Raw genomic sequence first — 25,135 nt, forward strand, 5'->3', positions numbered from 1 at the left:
GGTGGTTGGCCCGCTGGTGTCTGAGGGAGCCGCGGCGGCGTCTCCACACGGTGCGTGAGGGAGCTGGAGGGGAGCTGGGGGCGGGCAACGGGGCGCCCATCGCGGGCCTCTCCAGGCCACGACTCCCGGGTGCAGGGAGGGCGGCCGCCGGCCCAGCCACGCAGCCTGCCGACCGCGCTCCGGGGCCCATCCTGGGGGCGTCAAGGCCCGGAGGCCTCGGCTGCGTCGCTTGGTGCGCTGGTTCGGGCGGGAGACGAGGTGCGAACGCCCATCAGGGGGCCGGGCGCCGCGAGGAGGGGCCCGGCTTTCTCCGCAGGCCGCGGGGCGCGCCCCCGTGTGCGCGGCATCGCCCGCGCCTCTGGCCGTTGAACTCGGGTTGTCTGCGATCCTGGCGAGCGGGTGCGGTGGGCGAGCCTTGCCGCGTGCGGGTGTGCGCACCTCGCGAGGCGGCAGGCCAAGCGGTTTTTGACCTGCGTCACCGTCTTTGTACTCGCGGGCGGATCCAATGAAACAAAGAGCCACCTCACCCCCCCCACCCCCCCCTTTTACAGACGAAGAAAGTGAGGCTCACCGAGATCATCCGTATGTCCAGCACAGACTCGGAGCTGGCGAGTGGTGGCCCGGCTTTGAACCAGAGTTCACCTTTGTCTTTTCTACAGGATGCCAGTTTTCTTAGCCTTCCCGAAAAGGGGCGACATGGATCGAGTTCCACTCAAACTACTTGTGCTTAAATGGCTTTTAAGTCACTTCACATGGAATGAAAAAGCTGGATGGTTTTAAGCTATTTGGCAAAGGCCAGTGTGGTGGAACAGCCATTTATTTGCCCTCTCGAGGTAAGACTTGAGAAGGAAGCTCTGTTCGCTTTTAATAAAGCTGGCCCCCCCCCAACCCCACATTTTTACTCTGCCTTCAAAGTGGCTTGGGTGTGGCAGGTGGGCGAGCTTTGTATCAAACATTTGGTGACTTAGATATTATTAGGCCCTTGCTCGTTTTAAAAAGATGAGAACAGTGAGGTTCAGAGAGGATTAAGCAGGGCTCTAAAGGCACACAAACAGTAACTATTGGATCTGGACTCCAAACCCAGTCTAGCTCATGTATCTCGGCTCGGTCTTCTGTGTCCCCCCTGTTCCAGGCCAAGCCGCCTGCTTTGTGGGTGTATTTCTTCCTTTGATCTTCTCTAGCCGGGAGCATCAGTGTTAGAGCCATCTTGGAATCTTCACTTCTTTGCAGGGCCTGACATTCGATAGGCTGCTTAGAAAACATTTGTTGTCTCAGAATCCTACGCTTCTCAGTTGCCAATGTAATGAAGCGTTTCTCTCTCCTTTTCAGCAACCATGAAGTCGAAGGGGACAAAATCAAGGCCAAAGTCACCGAGCTGTGGCAGATTTCAGAGGAAGGGAATCAAGGTTGTGGGAAAATGGAAGCAGGTGAAGATCGACCCAAACGTATTTGCAGATGGACAGATGGATGACCTGGTATGCTTTGAGGAACTGACAGATTACCGGTTAGTCTCCCCTGCCAAGAATCCCTCCAGTCTCTTCTCAAAGGAGGAGCCCAAGAAGAGAAAGGCCCAGGCTGTTTCAGAAGGAGAGGAGGAAGGAGAGTGTAGCTCTTCAAAGAAAAAGATGAAGTTGAAGAAGAGCAAAGATGTGGAAACTGAAAGAACCAGTGCTCAGAAAGAGTTTGAAGTCAAAGATGCTGAGCCAGAGCCCCAGGGAGATGGCACAGTTTGTCCTGATCCAGAGGTAGGGGAGATGGCATCAGGAACACCGGCCCTGACTGTTCTTAAAAGGAAGAAAAAGAAAGGGAAAAAAAAATCGGAGCCTTCCCAGGGAACTACTCCAAAGGTGCCCAAAAAAGCAAAGACATGGATGCCGGAAGTGCATGACCAGAAGGCAGATGTATCAGCTTGGAAGGATCTGTTTGTACCCAAGCCAGTTCTCCGTGCTCTCAGTTTTCTAGGCTTCTCTGCACCCACACCAATCCAAGCTCTGACCTTGGCACCTGCCATCCGTGATAAACTGGACATCCTTGGGGCAGCTGAGACAGGTAAGGGCACCCTTATCTGCCCAAGGCAAGATTGCTTCCGGATCGAGCCTGTGGCTGCTAAGAGGCTGGATGACTGAGAGGGAGGGAGATGTTGGGAACATAACCACGAAAGCAACGTTAAATATGTAAAGGCAGCCAGTTCTGGTTGAAATCTGCCAGTTTCTGATCAGTACCCTAGGCAAGTCACTTTATCTCTCTCTCTGAGCAGTATAGGCCCTTTTTTCCCCTATTTTAAATGGAGATAACAGCAGTACCTATTTCTTTTGCTGTGTCGGTTAAACGTAAATGTCTCCCTCCTTTTCATCCCCAGGCATCCTCTGATATTCCCATTTTTTCTCTCCTTTGTGCTTTTCGTTTTATACTTTAGATGTGTTAGAAATCTCAAAATACATTTTTGTTATTTTTGTTTTAAATGGTCAGTTATTTTTAAGAGAAGTTTAAGAAAAACGACATTGCCCGGCCGGGCGTGGCTCAGCTGTTTAGCGTCAGCCTAGGATCCAGGCGATCAGGGTTTGATTCCTGGTCAGGGCACATGCCTGAGTTGCAGGCTTGATCCCCAGTGGGTGGCATGCAGGAGGTAGCCGATCAATGACATCTCTCTCATCATCGATGTTTCTCTCTCTCCCTCTCTTTTCCTCTCTCTGAAATCAATAAAGATACATTTTTTAAAAAAAGAAAAAGGACATCTTTTATGTTTACTCATGTTACTATTTCTGGTGCTCTTCATTCCTTTTTGTTGATCCAGATTTTCTTCTACATGAAAGACTTCCTTTAATAATTTTTATAGCTCAGGTCTAGTGATGATAAATTGTTTCAACCTTTTTTTTTTTTCTCTTCTAATTTAAAAAAATATATAAATCTTTATTGACTTCAGAGACAGGGAGGAGAAGAGAGAGAAACATCAATGATGAGAGTCATTGATCTGCTGCCTCCTGCACGCCTCCTGCTGGGGATCGAGCCCATAACCCCAGGCATGTGCACTGACTGGGAATTGAACTGCGATCTCCTGGATTCTAGGTTGATGCTCAGCCGCTGAGCCACGCCCAGCTGAGCTGTTTCAGCTTTTGTATGACTACAAATGTCTTTATCTTGTCTTTTTTTTTTTAAATTCTTTTTTTTTTTTTTTTAAATATATCTTTATTGATTTCAGAGAGAGGACAGGAGAGGGAGAGAGAGATAGAAACATCAATGATGAGAGAGTCATTGATCTGGCCACAACCCGGGCATGTGCCCTGACTGGGAATCGAACCCTGATCGCCTGGATCCTAGGTCGACGCTCAACCGCTGAGCCATGCCCAGCCAGGCTATCTTGCATTTTTTAGAAATAAGTTTTTGCTGAGTATAGAGTTCTAGATTGTCAGTTACTTTTTCAGGTCTTCAAATACAAATATTGTTACACTGTCTTCTAGCTTTCATTGTTTCTGATGGAAAGTGCTGTTTTTCTTACCCGAAGTTTTTGCTCTTTTGTTCTTCTGATTCCTGCTTATAGCACCTCGTTTCCTTGTGGGCTTTTTAATACTGAGAGCTGCTCATTTTCCTCTGAAAATTATTTGTGAGAGTTCTTTGAGGCCTGTGACAAAAGTTTCTTCTTCCAGAGCTCATTTATTTGCTTCTGCTTAGGCTTTGTAACTTTGAAACTACTTTAAATTCTCAGCTTGAGGTGTTTTGTTTTGTTTGTTTTTACCACCCAGATGGTAGGAGTTTGGAGACTCCTTGTACATTCAGAGGCCAGGAGGGAAATGTTCAAGCATAAACAAAAATATGCTGATTTAAAGTTTTCTCAAAAACTAAGAATTTTTTTTATTTTATTTCCTCCTTTCCTGCAAAAGAAAGGTCTTGGGAAAGTACTGTGCAGATTTCCATTTCTTACCCCCACAATGTGTTATTCCATCGCAACAACAACAAAACACACACACGTACAACTTGCCCATCTCTTTAGGGTTTCATTGCTTGGACATTTGTCTGTAGATCATCATTGGTGACCTCAGGTTTCAGTGCCACTTTGCCAGATTTTCTGCAGGCTCCCAATTATGGGTGTGTGTGCTGTAAGGGAACTTATGCAGGGTGAGGGGTTTTGGGTTGGTCAGAGTGGCACTTGCTATTTCAAGGGTTCCTTACTCTGTGTAAAAGAAAGAACCCCAGACAAAAGCATGTGCATCTGTTGATTCATACTGTTTTTGTTTGTTTTACTTCTAAGGAAGTGGGAAAACTCTTGCCTTTGCCATTCCAATGATCCACTCAGTGCTGCAGTGGCAGGAGAAGAAGCCTACCCCAGCTCTAAGCAACACAGCAGCGCCACCTGGTGAGACTGAGACTGGAGCTGAGAGTGGGTCACCCAGCAAGGCTGGAACTGAGTCAGGACCCTTGTCTGATGAGGTTGGAATTGAGGGCGAAGCACTGCCCAGTGAGGCTCGAACGACGGCTGGAGCACCACTCAGCAAGGCAGGAGCCAAGACTGGAGCTGCCATCTCAGACCAGGCGCTGTCCTTCTGTGATGATGATGCTGGTGAAGGACCATCTTGTCTGGTTGGGGAGAAGCCTGTCCCCAAACAGGATGAAGGCAAAGAGGAAGAGCTTGATGAAGAGCAGACTGCAAAGCTAAAACAAGAGCTGGGTGGTGAAACCATCCCCTGTAAATCACATCCAAAGCGTCCTCTGCTTGGGCTGGTTCTGACTCCCACTCGAGAGCTAGCCGTCCAGGTCAAACAACACATTGATGCTGTGGTCAAGTTTACAGGTGAGGTCTAGTTCTATTTATTAAGGATTTCCTGAGAGGATCCTAGGTGGTGGGGTGGAAAGGTGAGTGAGCTGTGCCTATTGCCCTCCAGGGAAACCTTATCTACCAGAGAATTAAGCTCTATAGGAAATTGAGTGACACTTTCTCAGTTGTGCTAAGAATCACACATAGCTAATGGCATTCTAGTTGTACAGGAAATTAATATGTTGGATACAACGGATGCTTAGGACAGGGTTTGGCAAACTACCTGTTTTTGAAACTAAAGTGTAGCCACACCCATTTGTTTACATACTGGCTTTTGCACCACCTAGGCAGAGTGGAGTAGAGTTAGTAGATGTGACAGAGACCACTTAGCCCACAAAGCCAAAAATGTTTACGATTGACCCTTTAGGAAAAACTTTGCCATCCTCTGCCTTAGGGCATTAGAACTTAATTCTCTCGTGGACTTCCTTTTGGGAACTGCACAGTGGTAAAAGCAGCAGTTACTTACAAGCTCTTACTGTGTGCAAGGTACTTTGCTAAGTGCTTTGCCTGCATGATTCTGTGTGTGTCTTTCACACTCAGTACCTTGAGAAGTCTTCCAGGAAGGAGGTGAGAAGAACACCAGGCATTGGAGGAGATTCAGATGAATTCTAATTGAGGGGAGTGGGCAGGGCTTCCTGGGGGAGGTGTATCACAGCTGCAAGTAACATTATTCCCAGCATGTGGTGCACCTCTGCTTAGTTTTTCTGGAGCTTTGGTTGTGAGCATTCCTGGGTTCACATGTATCCCTTCTGTTTTGGTTGGAGAGGAGGGCATAGAAAGAAAGGAGTCTGGGGATGTAGGCAAGGCCCAGATCCTAGGATACTTGGTAAGCCCTCTAGATGTGGCACCAGCAGTCAGGCCATGCTGGCTCTTTTAGCACTCCCTGGAGAGGGGTGCTATGCTGGTAACTGGCTGCCTCTAATCCAGGGGTGCCTGCGTCAGCTTGGAAGGGAAGCAGCCAGACTGACTAACAGTGTCCCTTATGTTTGTTACCATAGGAATTAGAACTGCTATTTTGGTTGGTGGAATGTCTGCGCAGAAGCAGCAGAGGATGCTGAATCGCCAGCCCGAGATTGTGGTCGCCACTCCAGGCCGGCTGTGGGAGCTAGTTAAAGAAAAGCACCCTCATTTGAGCAACCTTCGGCAGCTCAGGTGAGACACAGTAGCCCCCTTCCCTTCCACCCCCTGTTCTGAGGGCCTGAGGTGACATGGTGTGTGCAGTGCCTTCTGCCTGTTACAACGTGTCATGATGTGGTGCCAGCCAGACCTTGGCCTTTAGAGCACCAAGCATGCATGAGGGAGATTAGTTGAGGCCCTCGTGATGGTGGCTGTGTGTGTGTTGAGGGTGGGTGGTGGTAGAGTGCTCTTGATGTGTCCTCTTATCTGCTATTAACCAGCTTATATGGGGCTGTCTGGATCTATAGGTGCCTGGTGATTGATGAGGCTGACCGAATGGTTGAGAAAGGCCACTTTGCCGAGCTCTCACAGCTGCTAGAGATGCTCAGTGACTCCCAATACAACCCAAAGAGACAGACACTTGTTTTTTCTGCCACATTGACGCTGGTACATCAAGCTCCTGCTCGAATCCTTCACAAGAAGCACACCAAGAAAATTGACAAAACTGCCAAACTTGACCTCCTCATGCAGAAGATTGGCATGAGGGGCAAGCCCAAGGTCATTGACCTCACAAGAAATGAGGCCACCGTGGAGACCCTGACAGAGACCAAGATCCATTGTGAGAATGATGAGAAAGACTTGTATCTATACTACTTCCTGATGCAGTATCCAGGCCGCACCTTAGTGTTTGCCAACAGTATCTCCTGCATCAAGCGCCTCTCTGGTCTCCTCAAAGTCTTAGACATCATGCCACTGACCCTCCATGCCTGCATGCACCAGAAGCAGAGGCTCAGAAACTTGGAGCAGTTTGCTCGCCTGGAAGAGTAAGTCAGGCCCGTCCCGGGGCCCAGCCTCTAGCCACTGGGTCAAGGTGCCAGGATGGTGGGGAGATGGGGGGAAGCTACCTTCTGTCATGGGACCTTATCAGTAGATGGTGTCCTTGTTTTGCACAGCTTGAGGCAGGCTCGCCGCCATCTTGCATATTTGGTTGCTGGTAAGGCCCAACAGGAACTTCCTTAATAATGAGCAGTGGTGACAACAGTACCTGCCATTATTAAACACTTAACAGTAGATTAAGTACTATGTTGGCATTTTAGAGACATTACTGCATTCATACACTTCTAACATTTTCGAGAAGCAGAATAGATTGATGGTTAAGAGCACAGGCTGGAACCAGACTGCCCGAGATCAAATCCTGTCTGTGCCACTTCTGGCTGGTCAAATTACTTCTCTTTTTCAGTTTTCTCAGAAGCCACCTCAGAGGGCTGTGAAGAAGATTAAGTGAATTTGGGCATATAAAGTACTTAGAACAGTGCCTGTCATGTAATATATACTTGCTAAATGTTAGCTTTACTATCATTTAGCATGGTTATTCTCATTTTATAGGTGGAAAAAAGTAAGATTTAGAAAACCTAATCAGCTTGCCCAAGATTTCTCAGCCTGGCAGAGCTGGGCCTCAGACAAGCCTGTTAGACCCCGGAGCTGGAGCTGTCCCCATTGTCCACCTGCTTCTGAGTCAGGCCGATGCTCAGGCGGCAGGTTCCACACGTCAGGCTGAGAGGCTGGGAAGCTGAGCCTGACTCCAAGCTAGCACTTGCCCACAGTGTTTTTGGTTAGGTTCCAGGGTGATTAGTTTCTAGAACAAGTGTTTGGTTTACCTCCCTTCGAATGTTGGTAGGTAGAGTTACTGATTTACTGGATCAGGGCCAAATCTGGCTCATTGCCTGTTTTGTTTTTGTTTTTTAATTGATTTTTTTAAGAGAGAGAGAAATACCAATTTGTTCCACTTATGCATTCATTGGTTGATTATTTTACGTGCCCTGACCAGGGATTGGACCCGCAACCTTGGTGTATCAGCACAGTGCTCTTAACCAACAGAGCTACTGGCCAGAGCTCACTGCCTATTCTCGTTAGTAAGTTTTTATTGAAACACAGCAAGGCTTATTCATGTATTATCTGCCTGCTTTTGCATGTAATAGCAGAGTTGAGTAGTTTCAACAGAGATTAATACCCACAAAGCCAAAAATAATTTGCTGTCTGGCCCTTTATAGACAGTTTGCCGACCTTAGAGCAGTGGTTTCATGTTCTACAGGCTGTAGTTTCCCACGTATTCCCCACCCCTGCCCCAGATACAGGGAGGTTGGACCCTGAATGGCCCAGAACCTTGTTTCTAAGACAGATCTCAGGTGCTTTTGACTTTCCTGGAACTGTACATAAAGAAACACCACCCCACACATATTATCAAGTGCTCACTATGAACCAGGGGCTAGTGCAAAGTCCCATGGAGTTTACACTCCAGTGGAGGGAAATAATACATTGAAAAATATGTGCAATGGTACCTTGGTTTTCGAAGTCTCCATTGAAGGACATTTCAAGTTACGAACGCTGTAAACCCAGAGGTAAATGCTTCGGTTTTCGAACACTCCTTGGAAGTCCAGTGTGCCCCACAGCTCCCGCTGAGGGCAAAATCCTGAGGCCTAGCTGTCGGCTGTGGATCCCTCGGTTTTCGAACATTTCAGAACTCAAAGGGTCTTCCGGAATGGATCACATTCGAAAACCAAGGTGCCACTGTAGTTTGTTAGGTGGTACTGAGTGCTAACTAGTGAAGTTGTATGGGGAGTTGTGCAGACTGTGTGTGTGTGGCCAGGGAGGCTTCTCTGCTAAGGTGAGGTTTGAGCAGAGAATGGAAGTAAGGAAATGTGAATAGAAGACCTTTTATGACCTTAGGTGTAGCAAGTGCAAAGGCGTGAAGGCAAGGGCATGTTTGGCATGTTTGGGAAGAAAGGGGGAGGGTGATAGGAGATGAAGTCACCAACCTGGGATTCGTGTGGCTTCACTTAATTCACTTGAGGTGTTCTTTAGTATTGCCGACTGTGGCTTATCGATTATGGCCTTGTATGTACCTTGGGGAGTTAATCTCTCTGAACCTAAGTTTCTGAATCTAAAAGGGAGATATGTACATAGTATTATCTCATAGAGTGTAAGGGTTATGGTGTTTAGAGTGTTCAGCAGGTGGTAAGAATTTGATTAGTGGTCGTTATTAGGTATTATTAATGAGCTTTCTTTTTTTTACCACAGTTGTGTTCTCCTGGCAACAGATGTGGCAGCTCGGGGCCTGGATATTCCTAAAGTGCAGCATGTCATCCATTACCAGGTAGGGGCATCAGGGAATTTGTAGACCTCTCCCAGCATCAAATGGGGAATTTTTTTTTTTTTTAATATATCTTTATTGATTTCAGAGAGAGGAAAGGAGAGGGGGAGAGAGAGAGAGAGAGAGAGAGAAATATCAATGATGAGGGAGTCATTGATTGGCTGCAGCCCGCAACCCGGACATGTGCTCTGACCGGGAATCGAACCCCGATCACCTGGATCCTAGGTCGACGCTTAGCCGCTGAGCCACGTCTGGCTGGGCCAAATGGGGAATTTTTAAAGCAAAGGTTGGGAGAGGGGAGGAAGGGGAGGGAGGAGGAATTGTTGGTCCCAAGGCCTCATGCAGCAGAGATACCACTGGCATCTAGTGACCAACCAGCTGCTATCACTTTTGGAATGCTGGTGAAATTTATTCTCAAACTCTTGGCATTGCCTGATATCAAAGAGCCACGCTCTGTTTTACTTGGGCAGGCTACATGGTATTGGCAGGTTAAAGTCTTAGTTTCTCCCATGAAATGGGGATAATCAGTTTAGCATATAAAGGGATTACTTTGCTCTAGAGGAGTAGAAAAGTGTGGTAGTTAAAACCTACCTGAGCTTAAATCCCAGCTGTATAACCTTGAACAAGTTGTTTACTCTCTGTATTGCGGTTTTCTCATTTGTTAAGCGGCAGTTATAGTATCTCATTCTTAAGTTCTTATTAGGGTAAAGTAAGTTGTTATTACATGTGAAGAGCTTAGAAAACCAGTAGCACATTGTAAGCACTTAATAAATGTTAGCGGCTATTGATACCGACATTAATATTAGCATATACCCCTAGTGTACATCCCTAGTGAATATCAGCATAGAGTGGTGGGAGGAGTAGGCTTCATAGTGGTGCTTAGAGCACTGCATTGGAAAAGATGTTGAGCATTATCTGGGCTCACTGGAAAAGACTGATATTGGTTAATGGTGTGTCCCATGGGAATAGGGGGGAGAGGGTGTTCAGCACCATGCCATGTTATCTGTGGATAATATATCCAATATATATTGGATTAGAGACAGCTTAGCCCAGGGTTTAGGAGCTGGACTGCTTCAGTTCGAACCCTGGCTTCATCACTTAGTTGGATAACCTAGGAGGAATTGCTTAATATCTGTGTGTTTCAGTTTTCCTGTTCTAGAATATGGATAATCTTAAAAGCATCCATTTATGAGGAATAAATGGGATAATACATGCAGAGGGCTTGGAATTGCCTGGCACGTTGTAATCACCAATAAATGTTGGCTATGATTACTGTCATCAGTCATCCATGCAGAGTTCATGAAGAACGAGTGGAGTTTTTAGAGGGAGTATAATGGTTAGGGTCTTGACTCAATATGACGTTGGCAGTTTGGGCCTGAGTCAGGGAGAGTGGGGAGGACTAGAAAACAAATAAGGAGTGACTGGCATTTCCACTTGAGTAGTCTGAGGGCCTGAACCAGGGCAGGGGCACAGGAGGGCAGATCCTGAACAGTGAATGGGCAGTAAACCTGGGGACAGTTTGAATGGGGGCCTGGGGGAGGAGGGCTGAATCAGTCCACGGTGCTGGAGAGGTTCTGGCTGCCTGGCTGAGAGGGATGAGGGTCCAGCATTGGGTTGCTGTCCCTGAGGGGGGGAGCAGTGTTTGGTGGTGGCCATATGTTGACCTCCCAGTTCCTCCCTTGGCAGGTTCCTCGCACCTCGGAGATTTATGTCCACCGAAGTGGTCGAACTGCGCGTGCCACCAATGAAGGTCTCAGCCTGATGCTGATTGGGCCTGAGGACGTGATCAACTTTAAAAAGATTTACAAAACCCTCAAGAAAGATGAGGACATCCCATTGTTCCCTGTGGAGACAAAGTACATGGACACGGTCAAGGTAAAAAGAAGTTGAAAGCCCAGTGCTAATGAAGGGAGGAACCGTGCTGCTCCTTTGCCTTGAAAGTATAGCCCTTGGAGACCAAGTAATGGTTCTACCAAGACCTAAACAGGAGGTTCATAAAAAAAAGGAATGGGGTGCTGTACCTGGCATAAGGAAGGAAGTGAGTGGCCAAAAGTGAGGAGTTTTCTCCTTGAACCCTTTCTTCACTGTGTGCCCCTAAAGCCTCCCCACCTCCTCTGGACAGAGCAGGGAGCCCTGCTGCCTGCACATCCCCTGGGATGGTTGTAGGGAAGGGAGGCAGTGTGTCTTGCTGAGGCAGATACTCAAGCTTTGTCACAGCCCTGAAGCAGATGCCAATGATTCCTACCTTTGGGGTTTTATTCTAACTTAACAGGCATTCGCTGAGTGGATACTGCTTTCTGTGAGGAGAGGGCATCCCATAGCAAAGCGAGTGTATGCTCCGTGCAGGGCCATTGGCCTGCGAGCAGGCCAAGACCATGCTAAAGTTAGGACAAGTGAAGTACTGTGGGACCAGGGGACAGACGGTCAAATTGGTAGGAGATGAGGTTTCCTCGGAGTCCCCTGAAGGCAGAGAGAGGAATTGGTGAAGAGGAGATGAGATTCCAGGAATTGAGGGAGCCAGGCATGGGACAGTTCAAGGACTGTTGGCTCCTCTGGCTCAAAAGGCATGTCAGCCATATGGGGAATGTGGTGGAAGCTGCAGATGGAGAGGTGGAGGTACAGAGGATAACCTTTTGTAAGGAGGATTAGGAGCCACCCTGGCTCTTCGCGGCTCCTTTCCCTCACATTGCAAGATCTCTCCCTTGTCTAGGTGTATCCTGTCACTGCAGTCTGTTCCCAGCACCCACGAGAGGGAGAGTGAAAGGGGGTAGGCAGTTCTGTGGGTTTGTTATCCCTGTGAATGAGAGCTAGGCCCTAACTCCAGGCTGTTGGGATGTTTCAGGGTCTCAGCTCAGGCGTGGAAGCCAGCTGTGGTGCCTGGGAAAGAGTTCTTTGGACACCTGTAGACTGGCAGTCCCACTGAGGCTGGCTTTCAGGTTTTGGTTCACCGGCTCTTGTGATTTCCTGTATGCACTTGTGTAACTATTGCTCTGTGCCTTTTTATCAGGAACCACTGATCTCAAGAGGGTTTTTAAAACAAACTTAAATAGACTTTGTTTCCCAGAGGCCTGAACCCTTTGTCCGATGAACACTTTCTGTTCCTGTCCCTCAGGAGCGAATCCAGTTAGCTCGGCAGATTGAGAAGGCCGAGTATCGGAACTTCCAGGCGTGTCTGCATAACTCTTGGATTGAGCAGGCAGCAGCTGCCCTGGAGATTGAGCTGGACGAGGAGATGTATAAGGGTAAGTGGGCTGGGTGGGACGTGAGCAAGGGCACATTCAACTTGTTTTGTTTTCCCTTCAGCTTTTGTCTTGTTGGAACCTCCCCACTACCATGGATCCTTTCCCTTCTTTGTGACAGGCCCTAGTCCCAAATGAGCCGGAAGCCCTTGGCCTTTGTTCCGTCTCTCTTGTTTGTCTAGAGCCTTCAGCTGCTACCCACATGTGGAGGGGAGGTAGTGACTTCGGGAGCAGGCTTTGTGGCCACACTGCCCATGTTTGAGTGCTGGTCCATTCCCTAAGGGCTATGTTACCAGGTCCAGTTTCTTAATCTCCCTGTGCCTAGGCTGTCCTCATTTATAAAATGCAGGTTATAAGGAACCTACCTCATGGGGTTGTTGCAAAGATGGCTTGACTTAATGGATTTAAAGTGCTTACAACAGCCCTGGCCAGGTAGGCCAGTTGGGTAGAGTGTCGTCCAGATACACCAAGGTTGTGGGTTTGATCCCTGGTCAGGGCACATATAAGAAGCAATCAGTGAATGTGTAGATAAGTGAAATAACAAATCTGTGTTTACCTCCCTCCCTCTCTCACCCCCCTTCCTCCAAAAAAAATAGTAAATTAAAAAATTTTCAAGTGCTTATAACAGTGACTGGCAAGTGGAAAGTATTTTATACATTTCAAGTTACTGATGATTGTTATTACTACTACACCTGTCTTCCAAGTTAACGAAGCACTTTGGTCATCATCTCACCTGATCTTTTCCATGGTTCATGACCTAAATAGCAGGAATAATTATCCTTTTACATAGGGGAACTAGGGGCCCGCAGAAGAGAAGCAATTTGTGCAGGAAAACAGTTCCGCCACCAGGCGTTTCCTGAGCCCCCACTCTGAACCTGGGCCCGAGGCTAAAGATTCAGGGATACATCTGTGTGGTACCTGCTCTGGGAAAGCTCCCGAGTCTAAGTGGTAGAACCTCATCTAGAGCTGACAACACCAGAGTTTGGTCCAGTGCTCTTTCCAGGCTACAAATGAGCAGCTCAGCTGGGATGTTGGTAACAGATTCAGAGGCAGACATACTACTTTGTGCTCAGCATGGAAGCCAGAAACCAAACCACAGCTTGATGACAGTGAGCTAGTCCTCCTGGTTGCTTGTGCTTGGGGCCTGGGCTGTAGATGCACAAGGCTCTGGCTTCTGTTCCCGAGGATGGGCTGGCATGGAGCCCTTTGGCTGTGCCTGCCTCTGCAGGGGCAGTCACAGTACTGGTGGGAGGTGCAGGGGAGCTGGGCTGCATAGATGGTGTTTCCTGTCTCCTGAGAGGTTTGTAGCTGTTGAGTTGTCAAACCCCAGGCTGCAAGTGGGTGGGGCAGAGGAAGAAAACATTCAAGTCCAGAGACTTGGGTTCTAATCTCAGTTTGACAGCTCTCTGACCTTTGGTAAGTGACCTCTGAGTTTCCTGGACTAAAATGAAGATAATTCCTGTCTTAGAGGGTTGTGGTGAGAAGTAAAGGACAGAGTGGCCCTGAGTATTCCTCGTAAGCTGTATTAGAAGTTAGTCAAGACCAGCTTCTGCAGAGAACTCTTGAGTCCTGCCTCTCCAAGAGTTCCAGAACATTTTCTTTTTTTTTTTTTAAATATATCTTTATTGATTTCAGAGAGAGGGAAGGAGAGGGAGAGAGAGAGACAGAAACATCAATGAGGAGAGAGTCATTGGTCAAGCCTGCAACCGGGCATGTGCCCTGACTGGGAATTGAACCCTGATCACCTGGATCCTAGGCCGACGCTTAACCGCTGAGCCATGCCCGGCCGGGCCCAGAACATTTCATCATGAGTGTCATCCATCAGGAGAACGGTCTTCTAGTAAATATGACCCTTTCCTATTGTGTTTCAAGGAGGAAGAGCTGACCAGCAAGAAGAGCGTCGGAGACAAAAGCAGATGAAGGTCCTGAAGAAGGAGCTGCGCCATTTGCTCTCCCAGCCATTGTTTAAAGGTGACCTGAAAACCAAGTATCCCACTCAGTCTGGCAAGCCGCCTGCGCTCATGCCGCCTCCAAGAAATGGTGAGTCTGCTTTGAGCTGCCTGTCCAAACAGAAGAAGAAGCCAAAGCCAAAAACAAAAGAGCAGCAGCCGAAAGAGCCACAGCCAAGTACGAGTGCAAATTCACTGCCCTAAGGAAGTGTGCTGCTGACCACACATTGTGTCCATGTTCTCTGCTTATATGGGGAAACTCCCACCTTTAATTTCACTGCACTGTTTACCTGGTTGCAGAAACCTCTCTCCCCCACACCACCCCATCGAGTGAGGGACCTCTGCAGATTTGCGCTGTTTGAGAGGAAGGATTCTGTGCAGCAGCTTCTGTGTTTCTGTATTTCAGTGTTTACAGGCTCATGTGTTCATCTTGGTTTCCTAAATTAAAAGCATTAGAACCAGCATGTCATCCTGTGTTTTTAGCCAGAATATGGGGACTCTGTCCTAGTCGTCTGGTTGCAGGGTGCACGTCGGGGTGTCTTACCCACTTGGCAGTGTGAGTGGAGCAGGACGTCAGAGTTTTGCAGGTCACTGTAAAATCAGTTCTGCCTGGGTCCTCAGCATATGTTTCTGCTTTTCCCCACAGCAGAATCCTTTGCTCCAGGCTCTCTACTGCTTGCTCACAGCTGTTGTTCTGTCTGAGCCACCATGAGGGGTGGGCAGGGAGGAGGTGGTTGTCCTCAGGTTCCAGGAGAACACAGGCTTCCTTAACATCAGAGCCACGTGTGGGAAAGCCAATAGTAGCTTGTGAATCTGGTAGGTGAGGCGCTCAGGACCTGGCCCTGTTTCTCTGGCCTCTTCTCTCCGCCCTCTTTTGTGACAGAGCTCGTTGCTTCCCGTGGTCCCATGTGCCCCTTCTCTTGTCCTGAGCCTTTGCATCAGCTTTTTCCTCAGCCTGATTGCTTTTCCCATCCTTGAGCCCTGCTTCTCTTCTGTCATCCCTGAGCCCCGGGGGTGAAGGCTTCCTGCTGTGGGCTCCCAGGGCACCCACACGTACCCTGGCACAGTACTTGCCACACTCCTATGGTCTTTGCTGAGCTTCTGAGATCAGAGGCTGCTTTATTGCCTCTTGCAGCCAGGGGTGGTGTGTAAATGTGCTGAGGGAACCAGTGACCTCCTGGTGCCACCCGGCTTTCTCTGGGTCGGTGTGGATGAGTAACCACAGTTGCCACAGTCGTAGGACAAGCACCAGTTTCTGTACAGCTAAGTCTGGGCCTCTAAACAGATTTCTCTCAGCCTCATGGATGGCAAGGTTGGTAGGATGGCAGCAGTATTCCCTCAGCCCCTTTGGCTAACTGCAGCAGGATAGTTGGTCTAAACTCAGATTCAGGTATCGTTGTTGACCAAGCACCAGGCACCGTTAGGCTCTGTTAGCTACCTGATCACTTCATCTCCCTCAGGTTCCTGAGACATAAGTCTTAGTATCTTTTCTGTAGCTGAGAAAGCTGACAATGTTCAAGACTTGCTCGGGATCACACAGCAGCCAGGAGCATAGCTCAGTTTGGAACCCTGGGAATTTCCTTGTAGGCCCAGAGCAAGTTAAAGTGCTTTGGCCTGGCTGGGCATGGCTCAGCAGTTGAGCATTGACCTAGGATCCAGGAGCTCGTGGTTCAATTCCCAGCCGGGGCATATGCCTGGGATGTGGGCTCAATCCTGGGTCAGGGGTGTGCAGGAGGCAACCAATCAATGATGACTCTCATCAGTGATGTTTCTCTCTCTCCCTCTCCCTTCCTCTCTCTGAAATCATTAAAGATATATTTAAAAAAAAAAAGTGCTTTGGTCTTCAGAAGCAGCAGTGTTGCCAAAGAATGTTTCCCCAAGTCACCAGAGAGAATGCAGAACACAGTCCTAGTGTGTGAGGTAGCTCCTGAGTGACAGCTGTCAGGATGGCAGGGGGACTCCATTTTCCAAATGATACATGGAGATTTAGGAAGGCTCAAGGTCCCTTAGCACCTGAGCCATGAGAGCCCGGGGCGACTTGTCAGAGGCCTAAAAGATCCACCAAATGTACACTGACATCCTGCCCTGACCCTCTAATCGCGAATTCTTTTTTTTTGTGGGGTAACATGTTAAGGGGGTAGGTTTTAAAAAGATGAGGCCGGCCTCCCAGACACTTTTGCTCTCTGACCTGCTGAGGTGAAGTTTTGGTGAGGCCCGTGGTTTCTTTTGATGACTCCAGCCTGAGGGCAGGACTTCCCGAGTATCTGGATCTTCCACTGAACAAGGAGTGCGCCCCCCCTCCCCGCCCAAATCCACTCATATAGAAGCCCTACGGGTACCAAGTACTAAGAAGGCAGGACAGAGTAGTTATGGAAACCATTTTAATGCTAGGAAATGTTTTCACCAACTGCCCAGGGAAGTTATAGGGCCTGGCCCACATCCCATAGGACCTACTGTCCCTGGGCAGCCACTCACAGCCCCCGCCCCCATTTCTGCTCAGTGTGGGAATATGTTTGGTTCTTAGACCACTGTTTGGAAAGCCACAGTGCCACTGCCAGGGTGACATGTTCCCCTATCCTGCAGTATCCTGCTGCTGCCTATGGGAAGGGTGGGTTGGGAGTGTCCCATTCATAGACCACTCGCTACGTGTCAGGTCGTGCAGTTGTTTTCACTCAGTCTAACTAACTAGTAGTCCTGTGACATATGGGTATTGTCTCCATTTTACCAATGTAGGAATCGGGGTTCAGAGATGAAATGTTTTGGCCAAGGTCACATAGCTAGTAAGTGACAAAGTTGAGATTCAAACCCAGGCTGCCTCCAGAACCCCTTTGTGCTTAAAATAGGAACCAGGTCAAAAGGACAGTTTTGTTCTTTTTGTTGCTAAATATTTTCATTGATCTACAAAGTTTTCTTTGGAAAGAAAATAATATATAATTATAAAGACAAACTCAAAGCAACATTCCTTCCAGCTTTTGGTCTGGAAAGAGATGGCTTCATGGGGTGGGTGATTTACCCAGGAAGAGTGACAGTCAGCATGACTGGCTGCTGTGGACAGGGTAACCTCTACAGATGACTGGATTTGATCACACACAGTCCCCGATTTACAATTTTTTGACTTCATGATAGTGCTGATGTGCGCATTCAGTAGAAACCATACTTTGAATTTTGAACTTTAATCTTTTCCCAGCTGGCCATGTGGTAGAATGCTCTATTGTGATGTGACCCTGGGTGTCAGCAGGAAGCCATGGCTCTGGTCAGCTACAAGTTCTCGAGGGTAAACCACCGATGCTCTACAGTGTATTGCTGCCCGCACGTTTTGGATATTGTTTTGTTCTCTCATCCCCTCCTACAAAGTACCCGTCTATGTCTCCTGCTTCTGGTGAGGAGGAAAGCAGTTCTTGAAACTCAGATAAATGCCCAGCTGTAGGCTGAGTGCTCTGAGCACTTGTAAGATAGGCGGCTGAACTCTGATGTCCAGTAGGTTAGGTGTATTAAATGCATTTTTGACTTAAAATTTTTATTTTCAACTCTTGATGGGTTTATTGGGACAGAACCCCATCTTAAGCCACGTAGCACCTGTACTTCAAGTTCCATGGAATTGTGCCACTCCTTTCCTCCCTGGTGCTTTTCCTTAGAGTAACTTGGCCTGCCTCTCTCGGGCATTCAGATTCCAAAGTGACAGGATCTCTCCTGGAAAGAGGGTCCCAGGGGAGCACTAGCAGGCCCTCGGGCCTGGGAGCACATCACACGCAGGTCTCAGAAGGGATTTCTCCAGCCAGTCTGCCAAAGGGAACACTACACAGACCATGAATGCAGAGACATGGCAGCCAGTGCCACTTACGCTGTGCTTGAGAGCCTAGTGAGGGCTCAGGAACCACCTCCCACCCTCAGCACGGCCATGTGTTCACACCCTTCATTTTGGGAATGGGGATTTGATATTCACAAACTATGTTGCATGTTCCCCCACTCCCCCAGTGTACTGTCACAGGGCCCAGCACTCCTACCCAGAACAGGGTGACTCATCTAGTTCAGATATAAGGGTCAGGTTTACATTCCTGTGGAAAAGGGGCATAATACTTAGCCCTTGGGTTCAAATGCCAGCCAGCGGCAGATGGGAACTGGGTCCCTGCCTGGAGTGGAAGCACCCTGACATCTGTCTCCGCAAAGCCAGATGCATGATACAGGTGGACAGTCTGACGTTTGTGTACCAGGACTCGGAGGAGTCTCCTCCCCAGCCCCCGTGTGTCATCTGGCCGTCAGCAGGCTCACACCACAGCACCAATAGGTTCTAACAAATCCCTGTAGGATAGAACCTGTGAGGCGGCCTTTGACAAAGGGAGTATCCGTAGGGCAGTTCCACACCCCTGCGTGCTCCGTTTCCTCCCGCAGAGCGAGAGCTTGGAGCAGTGCCCCAGCCAGCGGGGCTCTTGGAGGTCCCGAGGCAGCAAGGCGAGGTTACTGAGAGGCATGTCCAGGTAGATGAATGAGGCGGCTGCCAGCCAGGGCTCCTGACTCCAGGCAGTTGCCACAACAGAAGTCTTCCCCCACTGCCAGTTTCTTCGGCTTGCCTGTTCTTTCCCACCTAACCTCTCGCCAGCCCATAAAGCGAGCAGAAGCAGGAAAGGGGAGGAAGACAAAAGGCCACCTTGTAAAACTTGTCTGCTCTGCTCAGCCAGAGCCCGAGGCTGCACGTGCCAGTGTCTCCACCTGGCTGAGTAGATTCTTCTTCCAGGGTATGCTGGGGATGTACAGCCGTTGTCCAAGTGGGGCTGGCCGCAGAACCCTGAAGAGTCCTGCCCTGAGAGAGGTAGAGGGGCCCCAACAACCTGAATTTCATGCTGAAGAACCCTTTCTAGACTTTGGCATAAAAGTCCCTTTTTCCTTCTTAAGTTGGAGTAAGAACACACTCCCATCGTGAATGTTTGGAACCACACCGAAGCCCTCACGTTCAGGTGGGCCTCAGCTGGCCAATGCTTCATCCAGCCGTCCACCAGAGTCCAGTCCAGCAGCGGACTGGAGTTCATTCTTTTGTCTAGAACTGGTAAGTCCGTGGACCTTGAGCGTTTCCTCCCTTACAGAGAGGCACTGCCCACAGTGAAAACAAGCCAGAGGGTCCTGGCTTTTTTATACAACAGAATGTCAACACTGGCAGAAACCTCCAGATGAAGGAACAGGCCCAGAGAGGGGAGGTCACCTGCCCAAGGTCTTGGAGAACTGGGAGTAGAGCCAGGGGTCTGGCTTCCTAGCCCCGAGTTAAACAGCATTTGAAAATAAATACTAAAAATATTGCCAAGTTACCACACAGTCCATAACTGGTTGGCCTCATTCCCAGTGACTGCCCCAAAGGCTGTGTTTTCTGTTTTCTAATTACAGTCTAAATCGCTTAAAAAACTGAAAAGCCGTAACGTTCCATTCAGAATGCAGTCCCGTTAGGTGACAGGCTCCACTTCGTGGCCTAAAATTAATCACGTTTATCGGCTGCATAAAGGATGTTGTAGTGGGATGTTTTATAGAGCAGGTAAACGGAAGGGATGGCGGCCTCGGGGAACACGTGGTGGTTCAGGGCTGTGTCCATCTCGTCCACGTACTCCACCTGCAGGGCGATGTTCAGTGCCTGAGACAGGGCCGTGATCTGGATGTGGTCACACTCCATGGCCATGGGCTCCACTTCCTGCAAAGGCCAAAATGAAAAAATCCCAGTTTAGGAAGGAAGCTGAGAAGGGGACACATGAAAGTCCAACCCAGGCTATCGTGGTCCTGGGTCACAGCGTGTCTACCACTTAGTTCCTGCTGATGGTGGCCACGCAGGAATAAGAACAGGAGCCTGATCTTCCAGTTCTTCCAGAGAAATCCACATGTTCATATGAAAATTGCCCAATGTTTAAATGTTGGCAGCTCTTTCAGGTTCATACCATACATCACAAACAAAACACATCTTGGGGCAAATGTGACTTTGGGGTGGCTACTCCTTAATTATGTCAACAGTCCAGTCAAAGCCCTATTTCTTAGATGGGAAATCTGAGGCCCAGAAATGAAAGTGACTTGCCCAAAGCCACACAGTTCAGGCAGCTCCAGTGGGATGCTGCTCGCTGGCTAATCTGTGCTCTTGGAATTGCAAATACAGAGCCACACCCAAGTCCCCTGGCTTAGGGATGCTGGTGCTCAAGTCTCCTAAGGAGAGAGGGAGGGGAGCAGAGCCCAGGGCTGGGGCTGAGTCCCCAAAGCCCAGGACCAGAGGACCTACATGAGTGCAGAAGTCTTTGATGTCCATCTCCTCATCGACGAAGTGTCGGAAGAATTCGGCGCGGTTCCTGATAAAGGCGGAGGTGAGCAGGCGCAGGAACTGCACGATGCTGTCCGAGGCGCCCTGGTCGTTGAACACCTTCAGCAGGCTGGACACCGAGCCGTCCTTCTCCACCAGCTCCACCACACTGTAAAACTGACCCCGCAGTGTCAGGTGGGCACAGGCCAGACCTGTGCCTCTGCCTGTGGGACCCCTCCTCTGCATTTTCACTTCAAAATCCTCAAGTCAAGGTACCGAAACCAATCTGAGATGGCACCAAAGCTAAGCAACGAGTGACATGGCCCGTAGTCACGTCTAGCGTGCAGCAGTTGGGGTCTCCCTTTATCACTGGCTGGGATTCTTATTTAGAGATTCAGAACTGAGATCCCCCCCACCTTCACTAATGGGATCAGGGGGGTGGGGTGGAGAGGAAATGGGGGGAAGGAGGGGGAGCGTTCCAGCCTGAGAGCTACCCTAATGAGGTGACTCCTCCCAGAGGGAGGGCAGGGCTTGGGCAACCTGTCCCCCACATCCCCACAAGCAGGAAGCCACCCTCAGTCCTTGCCCAGCTGGGAGGAGCAAGTGAGGCTCAACCACAGAGCCGTGGCCGTGAAGGCTCCGGCCAGCGTGGAAGGATGTGGTCCCTCAGCGTCGTGCACAGGTGAACTCACAGCATTAAAGAAGTTTCGGAACTTGTGCTCCTCAAATCCGGCAGTCAGGAGGTCATTTGGGGTCTGCAGCACACGCTCTTTGAACCTAAAGGGGTAGACGATGCTTACAGGGAAATACAGGGAGCACTGCTGTCATTGTCAGCTGTCATCCCCCTCTCACCAGCTGTCTCCCAACACAATGAGAAGGTCCATGTCACTAACAGGTGAAGGACTTCTCTGCCTTTCAAAGCACTTCTACGTGGACCACACACTGTTCTGTCCTCACTGTGTACCATCCCAGGAGGTGGGTATTACACCCATTTTGCAGGTAAGGAAGGTGAGGTAATCACCGCCCCTTCCTACACAAAAGCCTCTTGGCTCTGTCCCTCCTTCCTGTCCCCGTGGTTCATCACCACCTCTGGCCTGGGCCATGCCTAGCCTTTCCTTGCACCTGGTCCCCTCTCCACAGGGACTTTCGAGTTCCTCCACAGCCTCTTCCCTTAGCACAGGTGTCCAGGAAGGGCGCCTGCCTAGCTCACCAACCTCATCTCCAGTCCAGCCTCAGAGCCTCCCTCTGCCCCCAGCCATTCCCCATGTGCATTTCCGCTCTAGTCCCCACTGTCCCCTCAGCCAGGGATGCTCTTCTCAGTAGTGTCCGAGCGATGGTTTGTCCCCACTCACACGAGCTAAGTGTTAAATTTTCAAGAATTCTGCCAGCCAGGTGTTAAACACAGCCATTATTTTAAAATCAAGTCATGTACGCACAGGTTGCCCCCACCCCTACTCCACTCACTTGAGGATCTCCCTGCCCTTCCCCAGCAGAGATTCCAGGTACGAATAGCCCAGCGCCCGGTAGAAGCAGTTCCCGTCCCCCTTGGTCTTGCGGATTGCCGTGAACCTTTTGCTGAGTTCCTGTGGAGAGATGGGAATGTGGACATCTGTGGCAATACCCGTCCTGTCGTGTCCCGCCCGGGCCGGGCCCCCACCCCCCACCAGGTAACACGGCTCCCTCCTCTCAGACTGCTGTCCCCTTCAGTGTCCCAACTTTCATTCATCCTACGAATGTGAAAAAATGCTGAGTGTGTCCTGCCTGGCACTGGGTGGTGAGTGGGGCCTTGGCCCTGCCCTCAGACATGCACCCTATGATCTAGCAGGGGAAGACAGACAGAAGATCGAGACAGGAGGACAGGGGAAGCTGGGGGTGGGGTGGGGTGCCTTGAAGCAATGTCACCTACACCAAGCTTCAAAAGAGGAGTGGGAGGGGTGTGCTTGGGGGGGGGGCAGTGTGAGCAGAGGCAGTGTGGGGCTCAGCATAGCTGTGGGGGGGTGAGCGGGGGGTGGGGGGTGGCCAGGAGGCTGCAGAACCAGCTGGAAGGGCCTCCTCAGGCACATGAAGCAGTCTGGCCTGACCTTCAAACACTCCTCAAAGGGTATGGTCCCTCCCATGCCAACTTTTTTTGCCCCTGGATGTCAAGTTCCCTCTGAAGTGACCTGGAGTCCCTTGTGCTGTCTCATGAGGCTACAGCTGGGGCAGCAGAGATGGTTTTCGTTAGATTCCAGAGTCCCTTGTCACCATCGATGAGGGGGCTCAGTGCCGACAGGCCCACCTGAGACCAGCTGGCAGGAAAGGACCAGAGTGCTCCAGGGGGCAAGAGAGTCAGGGTGCGCCCAGCCCTTGCTCCTGCCCCAGGAACTGCTCCCTGTGGTGGCAGGAGACAGTCCCACCAATGCGCAGAGAAAAGCAGGCGCCTGCTGCCCAGGAGCCCCTATTCTGTGAGCTGTCCCTGCTTCCTCCTGGCAAACACCCCTTTTGCAACCCCACTGGAGTGGCCTTTCCCTCCAGAGGGGTTATGGGTACAGCTCACACCTTTAGGCTGCTGGCCCAAACCCCAGCTTGTTCATGCACTAGCTGTAGGACCATGGGCCTGCCATTTAACTTCTGTGCCTCAGTTTCCTCAGCTTGTAAGTATGGATAATAAAAGTATTGAGCTTCAAGTTGTAATGAGGTTTCAATGAGTAAATAAAGCATTTAGGATAGCGCTTAGCTTAAAAAAAATTTTGTGTGCATGTGTGTGCAACTAAACGATTTCTCACTAAGGCAAATGCCCAATATCAAAATATTCTGGGAGGCCTTTAATTTGTCCAGGAACCTGGCCCAAATGCTAAGCCTTTTTGCCTTCCCAGTGGAACGGTCTCCTCTGCTCCCAAATCCAGCCCATCGAACCTACCCTCCACCTCACCTGGATTTTCCTCTGGTAAATCCTGTTTTCAGGATGATCCCGGAGAATTGACAGAATGTCACATTTTTCTGATATTAGGTTGAAAGATGTTTCACTCTGAAAGACAAAGAAGCAAAGGCTATGACAATTTCAAAAGCAACTGATGGGCCTTCACCAAGTTCAAAACCTCTGAACTGCTAGTGCCTGACATAGTAACTGTCATCCTGTCTCATTCATTCCTTCTAGTCATCCAGCAATTCCAGAACATCCAGCCTGCACCAAGCACCAGCTAGAAATGCAGAGGTGATAACATCCGGCCAGATGCACCACCTACTGGTGAGAGTTCACACTGCAGCCCAGCTTGGAGTCTAGTCAATTCCAACCCAGAGAGATGAGCCTCTTGACCCAGAGTCCGGGCCTCAGGAGGGCTGAGAAGTCATCTGGCAGGGAGCAGGTGATGGCAGCGGAAGCTCTGGAGCCAGGGAAAGTGCAGGAGACGGCTCTGTCCTAATAGCCAACTCCCCGTGGGCCATGCCTCTGCCTTACCCGTTTCCTGCCCAGGCTCGGGGCTCAGACGAATGGGAGATGCACCCCTGCCTCCAACACACCCTGGGAACAGCTCTGATTTCAGTGCAAAGATAACATAAGAATTGGTGTTAAAGCCACTGGTAGTTTAAAATAAGTGGCCCGGGTACCTGTGCACAACCTAAGGAGACAGTTCTTGTACAACAGTTCACAGCTAAGGTTGATGCTAATTGGGATTTTTGTAACTGGAATGCCAGTTTCCCATCACTTTATTGTCATCATTTTTGAGAGTGCTTCTGCCCACAAGAGCCTTTCCAGGGCAGCCTCAGCCTCATGATTCACTAGACAATGACTTCGACCCGAGACCACCACTCCCACAGAGGGCCTTTGATATTACAAACCCCTTTCCATCTGGACAGATGTGTCTGGATTTTTGATGACTAGGTTTCTGTAAAGCTCACCACCAGAACCATTAAGTGACTTCTAGGGTTACCCCTGTCTCCACACCAGACAGACTCCAAACTTCTATCTGACAATGACCTTCTTCGGCCCCGACTCCTGTACCCAGCATCCAGAACAGAGGCACTACGACTAAGAAGGAGCATTTCTAGGGGGCCTAGATCCCCCTACCCATCAAAGTGTCCCAAACCACACATGTGGGCCTTCCTTGGAACAGGACAGCTTGCCAAACCCTCTGAGACCTTCTGTTCACCTGGCTGATTCCCCAGGGCCCATCCCAGGGCTTGGAACAGAGCAGGGGATGAGATTTTTGTTTGAATGAATTTGAATAAAAGCCACCCCGTCTGCACCCTCGCAGCCTCAATGAAGAGAATCCTTCTGGCCCTTGCATGTGCCTTCTTGTCACTACCTGATGGCTCCTCAACAGTCAGGCCTTAGGCTCATGCCTCTGCCTGTAAACCACCCCCTGCCCCCAAGCAACATACCCTTTAAGGCATCTGTGAGCATCCTCCAGCCAGGTTCTGAGGTGCTGGCGTGCCTCTCATGGGTCCACTCTGGGTCCCAGCGGGCAATGCCAGCCCTCCAGCCCTCGGCCAGCCCAACCTCCCTCTGAGGCTACTCTGCAAGGCCACCTGCGCTGTGAGTCAGCCTCATTAACCAGGCCCAGCTATCCTGAAGCCACAATTCATGGTATGGTCAGAGCCTCCAGCTTTTAATTCCCTCACCTCCTTCAT

The 25,135-nt window shown here is 49.8% G+C and overlaps 2 protein-coding genes across 3 annotated transcripts; one reads left to right on the forward strand and one right to left on the reverse strand.

Moving 5' to 3' along the window:
* DDX24 (DEAD-box helicase 24) lies at positions 1–17,779 on the forward strand. Of its 2 annotated transcripts, XM_087818457.1 has the most exons (10): positions 12–50; positions 660–833; positions 1,330–2,049; positions 4,247–4,786; positions 5,809–5,962; positions 6,235–6,750; positions 9,005–9,080; positions 10,764–10,952; positions 12,190–12,319; positions 14,189–17,779. In XM_087818457.1, the coding sequence occupies exons 2-10, from the start codon at positions 758–760 to the stop codon at positions 14,467–14,469; spliced, it is 2,682 nt and encodes an 893-aa protein (XP_087674583.1). In that variant the 5' UTR covers positions 12–50; positions 660–757; the 3' UTR covers positions 14,470–17,779. The 2 variants fall into 2 exon arrangements, with proteins under 2 accessions (XP_016067987.2, XP_087674583.1); XM_016212501.2 differs by lacking the exon at positions 660–833 and having other exon boundaries at positions 1–50.
* Positions 17,780–18,061: 282 nt separating this feature from the next.
* Positions 18,062–25,135, reverse strand: OTUB2 (OTU deubiquitinase, ubiquitin aldehyde binding 2). The gene is made up of 6 exons (XM_087826483.1): positions 25,127–25,135; positions 23,439–23,534; positions 21,992–22,110; positions 21,220–21,304; positions 20,510–20,704; positions 18,062–19,936 (listed from the first exon to the last, which is right to left on the reverse strand). The coding sequence occupies exons 1-6, from the start codon at positions 25,133–25,135 to the stop codon at positions 19,727–19,729; spliced, it is 714 nt and encodes a 237-aa protein (XP_087682609.1). The 3' UTR covers positions 18,062–19,726.

Source organism: Miniopterus natalensis, chromosome 1, assembly GCF_054644295.1.
Source record: "Miniopterus natalensis isolate mMinNat1 chromosome 1, mMinNat1.hap1, whole genome shotgun sequence".
Taxonomy (NCBI): domain Eukaryota; kingdom Metazoa; phylum Chordata; class Mammalia; order Chiroptera; family Miniopteridae; genus Miniopterus; species Miniopterus natalensis.

Bases quoted from the DNA above. Each gene is read 5' to 3' on its own strand.
- DDX24 (XM_087818457.1), top strand. From the start codon at position 758: ATGAAAAAGCTGGATGGTTTTAAGCTATTTGGCAAAGGCCAGTGTGGT. The intron at 6,751-9,004 runs GTAAGTCAGGCC...TTTTTACCACAG, and splicing joins CAGTTTGCTCGCCTGGAAGA to TTGTGTTCTCCTGGCAACAG. The intron at 9,081-10,763 runs GTAGGGGCATCA...CTCCCTTGGCAG, and splicing joins AGCATGTCATCCATTACCAG to GTTCCTCGCACCTCGGAGAT.
- OTUB2 (XM_087826483.1), bottom strand. The intron at 22,111-23,438 runs GTGAGGTGGAGG...ATCTCTCCACAG, and splicing joins TTTACCAGAGGAAAATCCAG to GAACTCAGCAAAAGGTTCAC. The intron at 19,937-20,509 runs GTAGGTCCTCTG...TGGCCTTTGCAG, and splicing joins TCAAAGACTTCTGCACTCAT to GAAGTGGAGCCCATGGCCAT.